This window comes from Artibeus jamaicensis, unplaced genomic scaffold (genome assembly GCF_021234435.1).
Source record: "Artibeus jamaicensis isolate MK-2021 breed Jamaican fruit bat unplaced genomic scaffold, CSHL_Jam_final contig_233, whole genome shotgun sequence".
NCBI lineage: Eukaryota > Metazoa > Chordata > Mammalia > Chiroptera > Phyllostomidae > Artibeus > Artibeus jamaicensis.
In genome coordinates this window covers 21,245,015-21,260,026 of record NW_026521486.1, presented here as the reverse complement: position 1 = coordinate 21,260,026, position 15,012 = coordinate 21,245,015, and the positions used below count along the sequence as shown (strand labels likewise).

General features: G+C 52.3%; 1 protein-coding gene across 2 annotated transcripts; it reads left to right on the top strand.

Annotated features, from left to right (window-relative positions):
* Positions 1-2,720: 2,720 nt before the first annotated feature.
* On the top strand, positions 2,721-14,891 carry TNFRSF1A (TNF receptor superfamily member 1A). 2 transcript variants are annotated; one of them, XM_037160211.2, is made up of 10 exons: positions 2,721-3,050; positions 9,871-10,024; positions 10,269-10,397; positions 10,592-10,741; positions 10,963-11,041; positions 12,806-12,879; positions 13,013-13,126; positions 13,395-13,429; positions 13,601-13,823; positions 13,962-14,891. In XM_037160211.2, the coding sequence occupies exons 1-10, from the start codon at positions 3,012-3,014 to the stop codon at positions 14,264-14,266; spliced, it is 1,302 nt and encodes a 433-aa protein (XP_037016106.2). In that variant the 5' UTR covers positions 2,721-3,011; the 3' UTR covers positions 14,267-14,891. The 2 variants fall into 2 exon arrangements, with proteins under 2 accessions (XP_037016106.2, XP_037016105.2); XM_037160210.2 differs by having other exon boundaries at positions 13,959-14,891.
* Positions 14,892-15,012: the final 121 nt, after the last annotated feature.

Sequence of the window (15,012 nt, the reverse complement as noted above, 5' to 3'; positions counted from 1 at the left end):
GTTTTCTGACTTCCCTTTCCTAGACTCAAGCTGATGAGGGGAAAATGGTGGTGTTACAACAGCCCCTCCCGTCCGAGCCCTCGGGTTAAGTCTGCCCTGGGTGCTCCCTGCCATAGCCTCAGCCTTGCCCCGCTGGCCCCCAGCTCCCTGTCCTCCGGCTGGGGTGGGCAGGAGGACCTGCTGGACAGCAATCAGCTCCCCGCGCCTCCCCTGCCTGGAGCTCTCTGGTCTGCTGCATTTCCACCCTGTGGGGTTTCCTTCTCTCCATCCCCTATCTCTCTATGTTACCTTTGGACCTTCAGGTTAGGAGTTAGAATCAGAGTATTAGAGAAGAAACAGTTGCCGTCTTTTCCTTATTGATGTTAGCAGGTGAAGTGACTCATTCAAGTGCATAATTCTTGCAGAACCAAGCTGGAACCTGGGTCTCCTTCTGTGACTCACGGAGTCAGGATGGCAGGGCTGGAATTGCAGTCACGTCGCCCTCACTTGCAGTCCAGTGCCCTTTTGCTCATCACTCTGCGCTGCTGTGGGGAGTGTGCGTGTGTATGAGAGAGAGAGAGAAGGGGGGGTGTACTGGGGGACAGGGGACTCTGCTAGCTGAAGCCCCTTTCTCTCCACCTTTTGCTCCACAGACCCCGATGGCCAATTCTTCGCCCTAGTTTGCCCCTCTCCTGTTTCCCCGTCTGTCCCAGTCTCTCCCTCACCCATTCTTTCTTTTCCCCCTGGAAGAAATTTCTCCGTGAAACTAGTCAGCTTTTCATATTCCTAGATCTGCCTACCTCTCACCATCTTTTAAAAACACAGTTTCATCAAATAATTTAATACCACATTTTGCAAAAGTTTAAACTTACTGATTAATTAAGCACTTAACATGAATGATGAGATTCTCTTTGTGGATCAGGCTATGTGTAATGGCTTACACGGTTGGTACAGACTATTAAAAATTTCTTGTAACATTAAAAACAGGACATTGATGTTGTTGTTATTAATACAAATGATTAATATTGCTACCATATATCGAATGCTTAATATATGGCAAACCTTTGCTGAACGCTTTCCATGCATTTGACCCCTCAGGGCGTATGATGTGAGGGTGCGGGCGTGATTCCCGGTTTGTGGATGAGGAGCCAGGAGCCCTCCTTGCCCCTTCACACTAGGAACTGGGCATTCTGACTCTTGCACTTTATTCCAGTGACTCTGATTCTTCAAGGGCCCTGCTTTGGGTCCACTGGACTGTACTTGGAAGCTCCCTGTGCGTTGGTAGAGGTGAGCTCCTCTGTGAGTCCGGCTTCAATGTCCAGTTCTTCAGAAGCTGGAGGATGGAGTGGAGTAGTCAGCCCTAGGTGGGAACAGCCAAGCTCCATTCTCATCTATAGATGCTTTGCCCTTAGGATGAGAGAGGGGAGGTGAGCAAGAGGCAGGCAGGTGGACTCGGGTAGGGGTGGGGCGGGCAGTCAGCAGCTGGAGGACCTCAGGCCGGGGCTGGGTATAGGGAAGGTCATAGTGCCCAGAGGACATTTGAATGAACACTTGGCCCTTGCTGTGTCATTCATCTGGGAGTGGCATAGAATGCCCAGAGTCAGGGAGTGAGGCAGCGTGTCTGTTGTAGCAAAACGGGCCCCTGGATTGAAGTTGGGAATCAGGTTTCTGCGGGGTCTGCAAGGAACATGCTCTGCATGTCTCTGGCCCTCAGTTTTCTCAGCTGTAAAACAAGAGGGGCGCAGTAGATTATCTCTAAGGTCAGTTGGGGTTGAAATACGGAGTAGCAGTGGGGGAAAGGGTGCTGGGAACACACTAGTAATATCTGACGTGATGTCTGTGATTCCCAAAGCATTTTCACAGATAGGCCCTTGTTAATCCTCATGACCTCCCTTCCCCATATTGGTGCCATTGTTCCTCTGGTTTGATAATGAGGAGCCAAGACCCAGTGGAGATTCTGCCTGGGATGCCACCGTTGTTGGTGGCAGGGCTGGGATGAGCAACTGTGGGACCCAGCCAAGCACAGACTGGATAAGAACCAGATTGGGGGATGGGGCATGTGAGGGCCCCAAGCCTGGGCAGAAAATTAGGGTTCAGATTTATTCTGAGGTTTGGGTTGGAGGGGTAAGTTCCCGAGAAAGTGGGAGATTAGGGTGTCAGTGGAGGACTTGGGGAAAGGGGGAGAGTTACTAAGGAACACCTAGTACTTGTCGTGCATCACTTATCCGTCCTGTTTCGATTGCAGCAACCACATGAGATAAGTTCCCACCATTTTGCAAGATGGAAAGCAGGCTCTGAGAGTTTAGGTTGCTTGCCCAAGACCACCCAGCTGAAAAGTAGAGGCTTCTGAACTGGAACCCAGTGAATTTTGTGCCAAAGTCCTGGGTTTTTCTAGATACTGATTTGTCGTTCCACTTATTTATGCATTTGTTGGTTGATATCAATACTTGTATGTACCCTGACCAACCGCAACCACAGCCTTGGCGCATGGTATTGGATGATGCTCTAACCAACGGAGATACCAAGACAGGGCCCCTGGGTCCTTCTATTGCTGTTTAGTTGGGAAAATCCCGTGGATGGGGGTGAGGAGGGAGGGGGCTCACTGCACATCGGTGTTTGGCTGGACATGGCCAGGTTGTTGGATCCAGGTCTCCAGCACCGATGACTGCACTACAAAGAGTTAAAGAAAAATTGCCCTGTCCTCCCGCCTCTTCCCGCCTCCTCCTGCCTCCTCCCCCAAGCTCTTCCTGTCTTGCCGTTGCAACACCCAACTGCCTTACTCCCTTCCCCTCCCACCTCCTCTTTAATTTTCTCTGCCGGGCTCAGGCCCCGGTTCTGGCCTTTGGGGTTTGAGACCACATGGGACCACAATGTGGTCTTTATCTAAGTCTCAACCCTTAAGTCCCCTGCCCAAGGCCTGAGCTCCCCTTGGGACCTCCCGACCCACTCCTCCCGGACTCTGTCGCTGCCACCCCACCTGCCGCCTCTGCCTGAGCCCTGATGGGGGAGTGAGAGGCCTCCGCTGGCCGGACATGGGCCACCCCACCGTGCCTGGCCTGCTGCTGCCACTGGTGAGACCAGGGACAAAGGGTGGAGTGGAAAGTGGGTGAAGGGTGACGCCCCAGTCCGGCAGGCTGGACCGGGCCCTTGCTGGGAGAGGGTTGTGGTCTGACTTCAAACTCTGTCAGAAGCCCAGGTTTCCCTATTCATCTGCTTGCCCTGACTCGGGGGCAAGGGAGAAGTTTGAAAGGTGGGGGTTAAAAGCAGCTCTGGCCCCTGACAGCCGAGGAAGTTTGTTGGGGCTGGGGCCTGTCTGAAAACGTAAGGGCGGCTGATAGCAGCGGTGGCAGGACCGTGGGGGTGGAGGGCACGCCGATTTGCTAGGGAAAGGAAAGGAGTGGGAGAAGGAGGTCGATCCTCTCAGATTCCAGATGATTCAGAACATCGTCCCTCTGGTCAGCTGGCTGGCCTCAGAGTGTGTCGGGTCGTGGAGAGGTGGGGCTGCCACTGGGCCCTGGCTGAGCAAACCCTGCTAGGGGGCAGGAGTTGGACAGTAACGAAGTGGAGAAATGGAGTCTGGGAGGAGAGACAGGTTGGCAGAGTAAGTTTGGGAGGCCATGTGGTGGGAGCTGTTTGGGAATGGAGTGGGGACCGGGATAGGGGCAGGGCAGCCCTGTCCCTGCCGTGCTCTCCCCAGGCCCAGGCCTCCCCTTGGGGGCTTTCTTTGTTTTTGAGATGCCACATTTATATTTGTACAATAAGTCAAGTATTAATGGGAGCATTCTTCAACCTCTGCCTCAGTTTCCAGGCAGTTTGTCTCTGTTGGGCTGACCCTCTCTAGGTAGCTAGCACCTCCTCCACCTGGACACTGTCTCTCGGCCTGCCCTCCAGCCCCTCCTCACAGACCTAGACAACAATTCCTTGGTTTCTTCTTCTATAGTGAGTTTGAGGAAGTTGGAAGAAAATTGCTTTCGTCACTGGAAAATGTCCCTTTCTTTTGCTTTAGCCTTATGTCACGGCATCCACAATCACCCTCCGTGTCCTGGAGTCATCCTGTCTGATGCCCTGAGAGCCCCCTTGCCACCCACCCCCCTCCCCGCTCGCAAATTTCTTCTGAGTCCGCGGCCCCACCCGTGGCTCCCCACCTCTCCTTACTCAGGGTGTTATGCTTTCACTCCCAATCATTCCTTGCTTTTCTGTCAGTCTCCCAGAAAGTCTCCTCAGACTTCTCAAAGGGTTTTGAAGCCCTTTCTCCCTAGTTTCCTCCCTCCCTCTCCCTCTCTTCTCCACATTTCTAGCCCTTAGTTCCCTGTGCTACCTCTCTCTATCCTGGTCTCACTAATTTTCTGGTTGTCCCACCTCCTGACTCCCCGGCCCATCTCTTCTTTCAAGGCTGCCCGCCCAGCCCAGCCCTCCCCTTATTCCCCCCTACCCCCCCCCCGCCCCCTGCTCCTTGCCCCCCCCCCCCCCTGCAAGCCACCTGCCCTGCTATCTTATTTCTCTCTTTGAGAGTTGATACTTGGATTAGATTCAGGTCTGGCTCCCTCACATCCTGGATGCCTGAACTTGAGCAGGTTATGTAACCTTTCCACACATAGTTCCTTTATCTCTAAAATGAACATAACAGTCACTACCTCATGATGTTGTTTTTAAGGTTAAATAGATTGATATGTAGTAAGTATTTAATTTGTTAAGTGCTTGCATTATGCTAGACACTGTTTTAGGTGCTGGGATTACAGTAATATACAAAATCACTGTCCTCATGGAGTCTACATTCTGGTAGAGGACTAGGGTATAGCAAATAGAAAGCCCTCAATAAATGTTAGCTTGCATATTGCTAGTGTTAGTAGTATTAGTAGTAATTACTTGGTCGCTACAGTGTTTGGAAAACAGGGTACAGTAGTCCAAACAGACAATTGCCTTGAAGGCCGGGGCTTACCCAGCCTAGGTGAGGGTAAGACTGTTAAAAGACGCAAGCTCAGCCTGGTGCTAGAAGAAAAGCAGAAGGTATGCAAGGTCTAGATAAGGCTGCCCATGAACTTACCAATTGCTCACCATTCAGTGGGCAATTCAGAGCACACTGTGTATGTGTGTGTAGGGGGATAGTGGGGAAGAATACAGGAGAGAGTGTGACAAAACAAGTAAGACTTTGCGACTCTCAAAGAGCTTCCAGTCTAGAAGCTAAGACAGCTTTCAGCAAAAATGATTTCAGAACAGTCTGGAGGAAAATCTTCACAAAAGTATTGTGATGTGGTGCCCCGAACACCAAAGGGAGCCAGAACCGGGAGGGGAAGGAGCTTCATCCAGCTGCCTTTTCTTGCTCAGTAGATGTCAATGCTAGTGTCCAGGCTCCGGAGCACACCCTGCACAAATCGCAGAGCCTACGGTGGACTGCGACCCACGGAGAACTCGTGAGAGCATGAGTGGTCCATTCCATCTCTGCCTCCCTGGCCACCTGGCGGGACCTGGCACATAGATTGCTTGCTCCTTAACTATTTCTTGAATGAATAAAGGAACTAAAGATTGGTCTGATGGGATGATGGAGGGAAGGTCTCACTGAAAAGTGGATTTGGAGCTGAGAGTTGAAGTCACCGACTGGCAGGGTGGCTAGAAAAATGGGAGACTGGTTGAGGAAAATTAGAGGAAGGAAGAGAGGGGGTTTCGTATTGCAGGTGGTGGCGGCAGGGAACTGAACGCCTTGGCTGGTGCGGGAAGGCCGCACTGAGGAACAGGGAATGAGAATGAGAGAGTTGGAAGGAGCATGGGAGGGGATGAAGAGAGAATCTTGAACTGTGGTTCCAGGTGGAGGAACTCATTCATTCATTCATTCATTCTGAAAGGGTTCTCTGAGGGCCCACTGTGTCCAGGAATGTGTTCAGAACAGCAGTGAGGTACCTCTGCGAGCGCTCATTCAGGATAACAGCGACCTGTGGAAACGATGTCCTGGGAGGAAGATTTTCACATACGCGGGTGCAAGTTGAAGCATGAATGCGGACAAGAAAGTCTGTAGGATGGGTTGGAGCAGGAAAGGGGCCTGGCAGTTGGCCGGAGACCGTCGTAATAATTCAGGTGTGAGGCAACCATGGACATGGAAAGAACTGGGAGATTGGTCACAGAGGAGGGACTGGCAAGAGGAATGACGGCAGAGGTGGGGAGGGCCCTGAGCAGAGAAAAGTGGCAGAGGTCTCAGCACTGGTGACGAGAAGCTGGTGGTGTGACGCTTCTGTAGGCCAGGAGATATCTGATGAGTTTAACTTGGGGTTTGTTAAAGGTCCGAGGAATAGCCAGGTGAAGTATGTGCCTTAACAGGGAAGAGCGGAGGTGCGAAAACTCTTATCGGCCTTCTGCTGCTGTTTACTCACCCGTGACTCTGAAAGGGAGAGGAAAGGAACACTTATCACAATCTCCAGTGAGGGCGTGCGTGTGTGTGGGTCGGAGTGGGGCACCTTGAGAATCTCCCCTGGAGATTCAGGGTCCGGCACAAGTAACACCCCTTTTTATCACAAAATCATAAGCATGTAATTGGGTATCATAACAATATCACACTCAAGCACACCATATGCCGTTTTGGGTGAAATGTTCAAATTAAAACTATAAATTACGCCCATATTATTACCCTATCAACCACACTCAAGTAGGCCTTACTTCTGCCGGATCCTGTATGTTCCTAAGCGGGTTGGAGAAACACTGACTCCCTACTTCCCTCTTTGGAAATCACTGGCTTCACCTGGAGTGGAAGACGGATCAGCCACTGGATCAGCCATGTTCCTTTTGCTCCCCCAGTTCTGGGGGCTGAGATCCCGAGGAAGATAGGACACTATCTCTGACCAAGATACTCTTTCTGATCTCTTAGAGAGTTTATGGTCTATTGGGGAGATCCTATCTACTCACCCAAGATAATTATGATAGGAGCCAAGAATACATATAGTTAATTCATCTTATTAAAGTTCCCAGGGGGCTGAGCATCTAAGGAGCTTGGGTAGGGGAAGCGGCATCAATGGAGGGCCTCAGGGCAGGGAGGTGGGATTGCAACTGGGCCTTTGGAGACACTATCACGAGCTCTCCAGAGATATTTGATACTAAATGAACATTTTAATTTAGTGGACAACTTCTTACAGGGTTAAGGGAACAGCTGCTGTATGAGGGGGCTGGGTCAGGGTAGACCACAGGGTCGCTTTCCACCCCAGGCTACAGCCCCGGTGCAGGAAGTCACACTTTAAAGCCTCCTCAGGCGGAAGTTGTGGGGGAGTTGGAGGGGTGCCGGGCCACCCACTCAACTGTCTCTCCACAGGCACCCCCAGCTTCCTGCTCTTCTCCTGCTCCAGGTGACAGGCACTCAGGCTGGGGTCCGGCTGCTCCAAGCTCACCTGTTTCTGCTGTTTTGCTGCAAAGATGCAGCTGCTAAGGACAGTGCTCAGTGGAGCCAATGAGCACTAACAAATGGTGCCGCTGTGGGGGCGGGGAGCAGGAGAGACCTGGGCCATAGTGCTGATTGGCTGGCCTTCCCTCACTCCTAGAAGTGGGTGTTCGGGGCTCTGGAGCTTTTCCTGTGCTGCTAGCGGGTTTGGGGAGGGGCCGAGGAGAAAGAATTGGCCTTGTTTCCTAAGAATTGTCTGGGATCCCAGCGAGGTCCCCAAATTCAACCTCACTGGCCAGAACCAGCCAGGCTGTGGGAATGCACTGAACCCGGGTGGGAGGAGGGCAGCCTTGGTTGGCTTCCTTCTGGAACTGGGGAGTGTCAGGGGGCTAAGGGAGAAGCCAGGGATGCCGGTTCTGTGCAGGGGACTGGTTGGACCGGGAGGAGGAACCAGGATGGAGCCTCGTCTAAAGGAAGGATGCTGAGGGGCGGGAAGGAATTAAGTGGCCCTCAGGGAGGGGTGAGTAAGTAACTCACTGGGAGGAAGCCAAGGGTCGAGGGAGACTTCCCTTTGGGATGGAATGGGAGAGGGAGCCATTTCCTGAAATGTGGGGGCCCAGTGGGACAAGGGTCCATTGCCTTGCTCTTTTGTGAAGGAGGGGAGGAATGGGGGCTCTAAGGGTGGACTGGAGAGAGAGACTGGCCCATAGGAGGAAAGGGTCAGATGGGACCTACTGCTGGCTGGTCTCTTAGTCTTTATGCTGACTCATGGCCCCTGAGGAGCTGGAGAAGCTGCTGGTTCCCTCTGCCCTCCCCAAGATCCTCTCCCTCCCTCTGGCCTGAGTCACTGGGCGGAGCTTCTGGGAAAAGATTTCCCTTTCCCGGACCTGATTTAACCCCCAAAGTGCTGTAGAGGTGGGGACACGTGGCCTGAGAAAGCTTCCCTCCCTCCTGCCGTCCTTGGAAGTTTATTTCCTCACAGGCCAGAGGTCCCCAAAAAGCTACCCCCCAAGACTGTCCAGGAACTGGAGCCCCTCAGTTCTTCCTGACTCTGTCTCTGCCCCTTGGCCTTGCTCCCAGTCTCCCTGGATGGAATGCTAAGTGCCCATGACCTTAGGTTCTGTGAGGCTCTTCTTCGGGGAAAGCTCTTCTTTCAGGATCGGGAAGTTCTTCCCATTAACCACCCCACACTCTTCCTGTTGCCCTGGAAGCCCCAGTCCTGTTCTCAGGGGAGGTGGCACAGTATGGGAGTGGGCCAGGGAACGCTGCTTGCTGCCCTCTGAGTAGGGGGTGTGCCCCTTTGGTGGCTGCTGTGATTTTGAGTGTGGCTTCCTCTGTGCCTGAGGCCTGGGCATCTGGGTTGCTGCAACATCTCCCAGGGGGCAACTCCGTGTGAGCTGCTTACCTGGCTGTTGATATACGGAGCCACCGAGGCTGAGGGCTGCTAGGCCCTCCTGCCCTGGGCTGAGGTTTCTGTGATCTGATTAGTGTGTTGCTCTGCATTGTTTAACATACTTTGAGGACATCCTCTTATCTTTACATAAAGCCACTCTTACAAGCAGAGAAGGAAAAAAAAAATGAGGCCCAAAGAAAGCCAGCAAGAGGCTGAACAAAGCAAAGTCTGGGTTGGAGCTCAACACTAGCTCCTGGCTTTGCTGAGGTGTCTCCAGGCACCTAAGCCAGAAATAGGCAGGTGACTCAGCTGCTGTGGGCTTGGCCTGAGGCTGTAAATTATGCCTTCCAGAAGGACTTGGGAGCAAAGAGCTTCTAGATTCCCTGGCACAGCCTTAGCTCTTGGCTGACTCGATGGTCACTTGAGCTGGATCACCAGCCTCTGGCCAGCTCTAGTTGCATGTGATCTACATGCCTTTGCCCTCTCTTGCCCCCACTGAAACATCATTATCCACCTACCTATCCTTGACCATGAACTTTCCTTCACTTTCCTCTCCATTTGCCCTGGCCAACCTGTAGTATTTGTGCAGATTTAGTGGTGGAAGGGGATATAACGTGGAGTCTAGGGTGGGATCCTGAGTGAGGTTTTGATACAGACTTACACAGAAATTCTTCCTTTTACTTCTGTGCGCCGCCCAGGAACGGTGCCCATAGGGGCATCACTTACCTCCAGTCCTGTCTGATTTTAAAAGCACCTTCTTACTCGAAGAGCCTAAAACAGAAAAGTGCACAGTTGCCAACTATTCGCCTCTGTGCACGTTCACTTGGTGGGAAGGCAGCACTCAGAGAAATGCCACCTCAGTGTTTGGGACTGCTTCTTGGGAGGGAAGGGCCAGAATTGAGGTAAGCTACCAATTCCCAATAAAAAAAAAAACAACCAAACAGTTCTTCAACATCTGCCCTGAGTCCAACACCATTAGCTGCTATGGGGAAATAAGGATAAAATAGAACTGGGCCGGGGTCTCCCAGCCTTGAGCTGGGGGGACACAGGGCGACTAGAGAACGATTCAACACTGGATTGCATGGTGCCGACTGTCTGAGCTTAGATCCTGATGGGGTCTCCTCTATGGGTTCTTCCCTAGGTGCTCCTGATTCTGGTGGCAGAAATAAACCCCTCAGGGGTTAGTGCGCTGGTCCCTCACTCCAGGGACCGGGAGAAGAGAGAAAGCCAGTGTCCGCAGGGAAAATACCCCCACTCTCATAATAGTTCCATTTGCTGTACGAAGTGCCATAAAGGTAGGAACAAGTGGTAACAGCAGCATATCTCAGTTATGGGGCTCTGCTGCTTTCTTTGCTTTTTCCAGATGTTCTAGAACCTGGGGTCTCTGTCCCAGAGTCTCCTAACTTAGCTGCTTCTCTTGGGCTGGGATTTTCTTCCTCCTTTTTTCTCCTAAGACCTTGGCCCAGGCTGTTCTCCACTAGCATGGGGCGCCTTCCTTGAGCTCTCCGCTGCAGCCTAATACAGACATCTCAATCACAGGGACCTACCTGTACAATGACTGTCCAGGCCCAGGGCTGGACACAGACTGCAGGGAGTGTGAAAATGGCACCTATACTGCTTCAGAGAACCACCTCAGGCAATGCCTCAGCTGCTCAAAATGCCGAAAAGGTGAGTCTCAGGAGAGGGCAAGGGCTGTACGCAGGGTGGGGCCTGTTGGGCATTGAGAGGGGTGCGTGTGCCTATCCACCTGTGAGGGCATGCAAATCTGTGCTCCTGGCTGCGGAAAGGCGTTCGTGAAGGAGCGCATGGGTGTGATCGTGTGCTACAGAGAGAGGCTCATACCCCGTCTCTTCCCCTCCCAGAAATGGACCAGGTGGAGATTTCTTCTTGCACAGTGGACCAGGACACCGTGTGTGGCTGCAGGAAGGAACAGTACCGGAAATATTGGAGTGACACTCTTTTCCAGTGCATGCAATGCAGCCTCTGCCTCAATGGCACGGTGCAAGTCTCCTGTGAGCACACCTCGCTGACCCCACCCCTGTCCTCACTACAGGGGTGGGTCCTGTCTCAGGGGGAGGGTCTCCACCTTTCTGCAGCCTGCCTCAAAAGGCAGCACTTTCTATCCTTCCCACTCCCGAAGTCTGTGGGAATCTCTCTACTCTGGACATCTACCCCAGCCCCTCCTGGCTCTCCCTCTGGTCCTCCTTTAGCTATACTGCCCCTCTCCCCACAGGTAGTGAAAAACAGAACACCGTATGCTCCTGCCACGCAGGGTTCTTTGTAAAAGACAACAAGTGCATATCCTGTACTTAGTGAGTATCTCTGCCAGCTGCTGGGCAGTGGGTCAGGGGACATTGGGTGGGATGGAGTGGCTGTGGTGAGAGCCACCAGCAGGACAAGGGAGCACCCCAGGGTGCTCTGGCTCTTACCAGCTGTTTGAGTGAGAGACACTTTATATCAAGACACCAGATAGTCCTCCTTTCCCCCAACTTTGGGATGGAGGCTCACACACTAGGGACTTGTAGTTCTAACTTAGACATTCTTCTTTTTTTTGACATTGAAATTCTTAGGCAACAGGGTCTACCATTGAGTCACATCTCTGCAGTCAGACTGTGTCTTACAACAGTTGATGATGTATCATGGTTTAATTGGCACCTCTGTGTGAGTGTGTTATGCAAATAATGGTGGCTCTTATTATTGATCGCATCTGAGGTTTGACACAGTGCGATATTTCCTTCCCAGTGTGTTTGACTAGGCCTCCTTCCTCCTGGCTTTCCAGAGGCTGTACTGGAAAGCCAGTACATACTTGCATACTTGCCTGCAAAGTAGAAACTCTTGAGGGCTCTGATATTGAACTGACCTGGGTTTAAATCTCAGCCTAGCCACTTACAGGCTGTGCAACTTTGAGCATGTGACTTAACATCTCTGAGCCTTAGTTTTCTTACCTTTAAAGAAAGGGTAATGACATCCACTTGGTGAAGTCGTAAGAGCCACCAAAAATAGCCCTGGCTGGTGTGGCTCGGTGGATTGAACACCAGCTGCGAGCCAAGGGGTCGCTGGTTTAATTCCCAGTCAGGGCACATACCTAGGTTGCCGGCCACATCCCCAGTTGTGGGGGCATGTGAGAGGCAACCACACACTGATGTTTCTTTCCCCCTCTTCTTTCCTTCCCCTCTCTCTAAAAATAAATAAAATCTTTTCCTTTAAAGAGCCACCAAAAATAACTACGAAGTGTCTGACAAGAAACTATTATCTTTTCTCGCTAAGTTTTGTCTCTTCTTGAAAGAGCTTTTCTACCCATCCTGTGTTGTTCTCATCATGAGCTTGTAAGGTGGGCGGAAGTGCCTTTCTGGTTTCCGACTATGGCTGAGAACTCACCTTCTCAAGGCCCTTGGAGCCTCCCATGTAGGTCCTCTCACTCCACACTGCCCAGCACCGCCCAGCCACAGCTTCCAGTGCAGGAAGGCATGCTTGTAATATTGCCCCCAGCAATATGCATTTTAAACTTTTCACATGCACGTTTGACCCTTCTCTCAAAGTCAGGTATTGTCAATAGCAGTGCCACCTCAGGGAAAAAAAGCTCTTCAGCCTCTCTTTGTCCCAGAATGCTCTTTAGCAGAACCACGATAAAATAACAGTTCAGTGAGAACTACCATTTGTTGAGCACTTACTCTATGTCAAGCAGAATTCTCTCACTCAGTCCTCGATCCTGACAGGTAGGTAGGACCCCTGTTTTCCTGATAAGGAAGCTGAGGCACACAGGGTTAAATGACTTGCTTGACTTGCTTAGAGTCACACTGCTAGCCAGTGACTGGGCTGGAAATTAAACCACAGGCCTGCTTTTAATTTTTCTATACAGCCTCTTCAAGGTCAATTCCAATTCTAAATTAAGTGATTTTGTGATTAAGTGTTTCATTCCTTTGCATCAATTCCCAAGGTAGTTTTAATTTGCACTATATATTGAGATAGCTAAAATATTGTAAAGCAGAGAATTTCTAACAATGTTTTTTTTTCTTTTAAACCTGTATTCCTTCTATGGTACAGCCTCAATTCACCTGTGCTCTCTCTTCTTTTAGCTGTGAGAAAAACATGGAGTGTGTGAACTCGTGCCCCATAACTGGTGAAATCATGCAGATACCTCCGGACCCAGGTGAAGAGAATTAACCCGGTGCCCGTCCTCACCTGCCCTCCCCTAGGCTTGCCCCTGCACACAGCTACCCAGCCCTGCCCCCCCCCCCCCCCACCCAGCCTTCTCCTCCTATCACAATGTACTTTGTCTCCAGCCACCACAGTGCTGTTGTCCCTGGTGATCATCTTTGGTGTCTGCCTTTTATTCGTCTTCTTCATGGCTTTAATATGCTGCTCTCCACGTTTGAAGGCCAAGCTCCAGTCCATTTGTGAGTGGGGCATTTGGGAGGCAAAAGGGTACTGTGGGATGTGGGAGGAGGGAAATGAGCATCCCCTTAGTTTGCTGTGAAGGGCTTCCTTGGCAGGAGACGGCCCTGGATGGCTGGCCAGGGATCATCCTGCACCAGTGGTTCTCTTGTCCCTGGGAGCACGGAGGCCCTGAAGCCTGTCACCGTAGGTCCCCAGGACAAGCCCAGTATGGGCTTCAGGGTCGAGAGAAGAAGTGAAATTAATGATATTTTGTTCCTTTCTCCTCAGTTTTTCCCAATAGGAAAAACTCATCTGCAAAAGAGGTAAGGTGAAACCAGGGATCTTCCCCCGATCTTCCCTGACTGTCCATTGTAATCTTGTAAGAACCAAATTGGGATCCCCTAACTCTCTCTGGTTCCACCCCCACCCAGAATAATCTAGAGGGCTGGGCTGTTTTCCTTTCCCCCACTAATGCTTTGCCTTCTCTCTTTCAGGGGGTGCCGGAACACCTGGCCTCCGCCCCAGGCCTCAGCCCCACCTCCCCACCAAATTCCACCCTCACCCCTGAGGACTCATCCACATCCACATCTTCATTACTGTCCAAAGAGACGGCCCTACCCTACCAGGAAATTGGCTCTTTCCTCCAAGCACCTCCAGCCAGTACCATCCCCCCCTTTCAAAAGCCGGAGGGCAGCACCTACACGCAGCGCCCAGATGGTGAGCACCCAGCCAAGAAACCCGGTTGGGGGTGCAGGCGGGCGGGGCTCCAAGAGGGCGCATGAGTGAGCCGGTAACGCAGCCAGGGCGGGCCTGGGAGCCGCAGCCCCAGGCTCACCACAGGCTTCCCTGCAGCAGACCCAGTGATGCTGTATGCTGTGATGAACAACGTGCCCCCATTCCGCTGGAAGGAGTTCGTGAGGCGGCTGGGGCTGAGTGAGCACGAGATCGAGCGGCTGGAGCTGCAGAATGGACGCTACGTGCACGAGGCGCAGTACAGCATGCTGGCGGCCTGGCGCCAGCGCACGCCCAGACGGGAGGCCATGCTGGACCAGCTGGGCCGAGTGCTCCGTGACATGGACCTGCACGGCTGCCTGGAGGACATAGAGGAAGCTCTGCGTGGCTCCACCTCCCTCTCATCGGAGCCCTACTTTCTCAGATGAGGACACGCCCCCTGGGAGGGGCCTGCCTTGATGACAGCTGTTTCCTGCCCCAGGGTCCTGATGGACCTCGCAAGATGCTCCCTGGACCTCTTTTTTTTTTTTTTCCTAGAGAGGGTCTTGGAGGGGCTGGCACCAGCTGGCAGCCACTTATTGGTGCTACTCCCTCAGTGTGCATAGCTTTCTCAGCTGTCTGAGCACTGCCTGAGGGTCAGCTGTGCGTGTGCGCGTGTGCGTGAGAGATGAGAGAGAGATGGGGGGAGAAGGGATGTACATATGGATAGATGTGGTGTGTGTGGTAGTGAGAGAGGCTGAGCGTGCTAGGAGCCCAAGCTGGCTGGCGGTTGTAGGGATAAGGGATGCCATGGTTCATTGCCTGTTTTAGGCCTAGAGGACCCAGCAAGGAGCTTTAGGGGCCCCTGAGCCTTTTTAACAGTAGATAAGCAATCTTTGTATCACTTACATTGTACTAATAGAAACTTGGCACTCTTTTCTCCCCTGCCTGGGCAAGCACAGTAAGCTGAACGGTCCCAAGCAGGGACAAGCACAGAACAATGGGGCCTCCAGCTGGAGCTGTGGACTTTTGTAAATACACTAAAACTGGAGGATTAAAGCTGTGCTCCTGGAAGGAATGGTCTCATTGCGTGGTGGGCGGGAGCCTGGGGCAGAGACCTGGGTCCATCAGCAGCAGGGGGGATTGTGAAAAGTCCTGAGCTTGGGCCAGATTCCCCACCACCGTCCTGCCACCT

Excerpts from the sequence above, each read along its gene's own strand:
- TNFRSF1A (XM_037160210.2), top strand. The coding sequence starts at position 3,012 with ATGGGCCACCCCACCGTGCCTGGCCTGCTGCTGCCACTG. Across the intron at positions 10,025-10,268 it reads CTGTACGAAGTGCCATAAAG|GGACCTACCTGTACAATGAC; the intron begins GTAGGAACAAGT and ends TCTCAATCACAG. Across the intron at positions 11,042-12,805 it reads AAGTGCATATCCTGTACTTA|CTGTGAGAAAAACATGGAGT; the intron begins GTGAGTATCTCT and ends CTCTTCTTTTAG.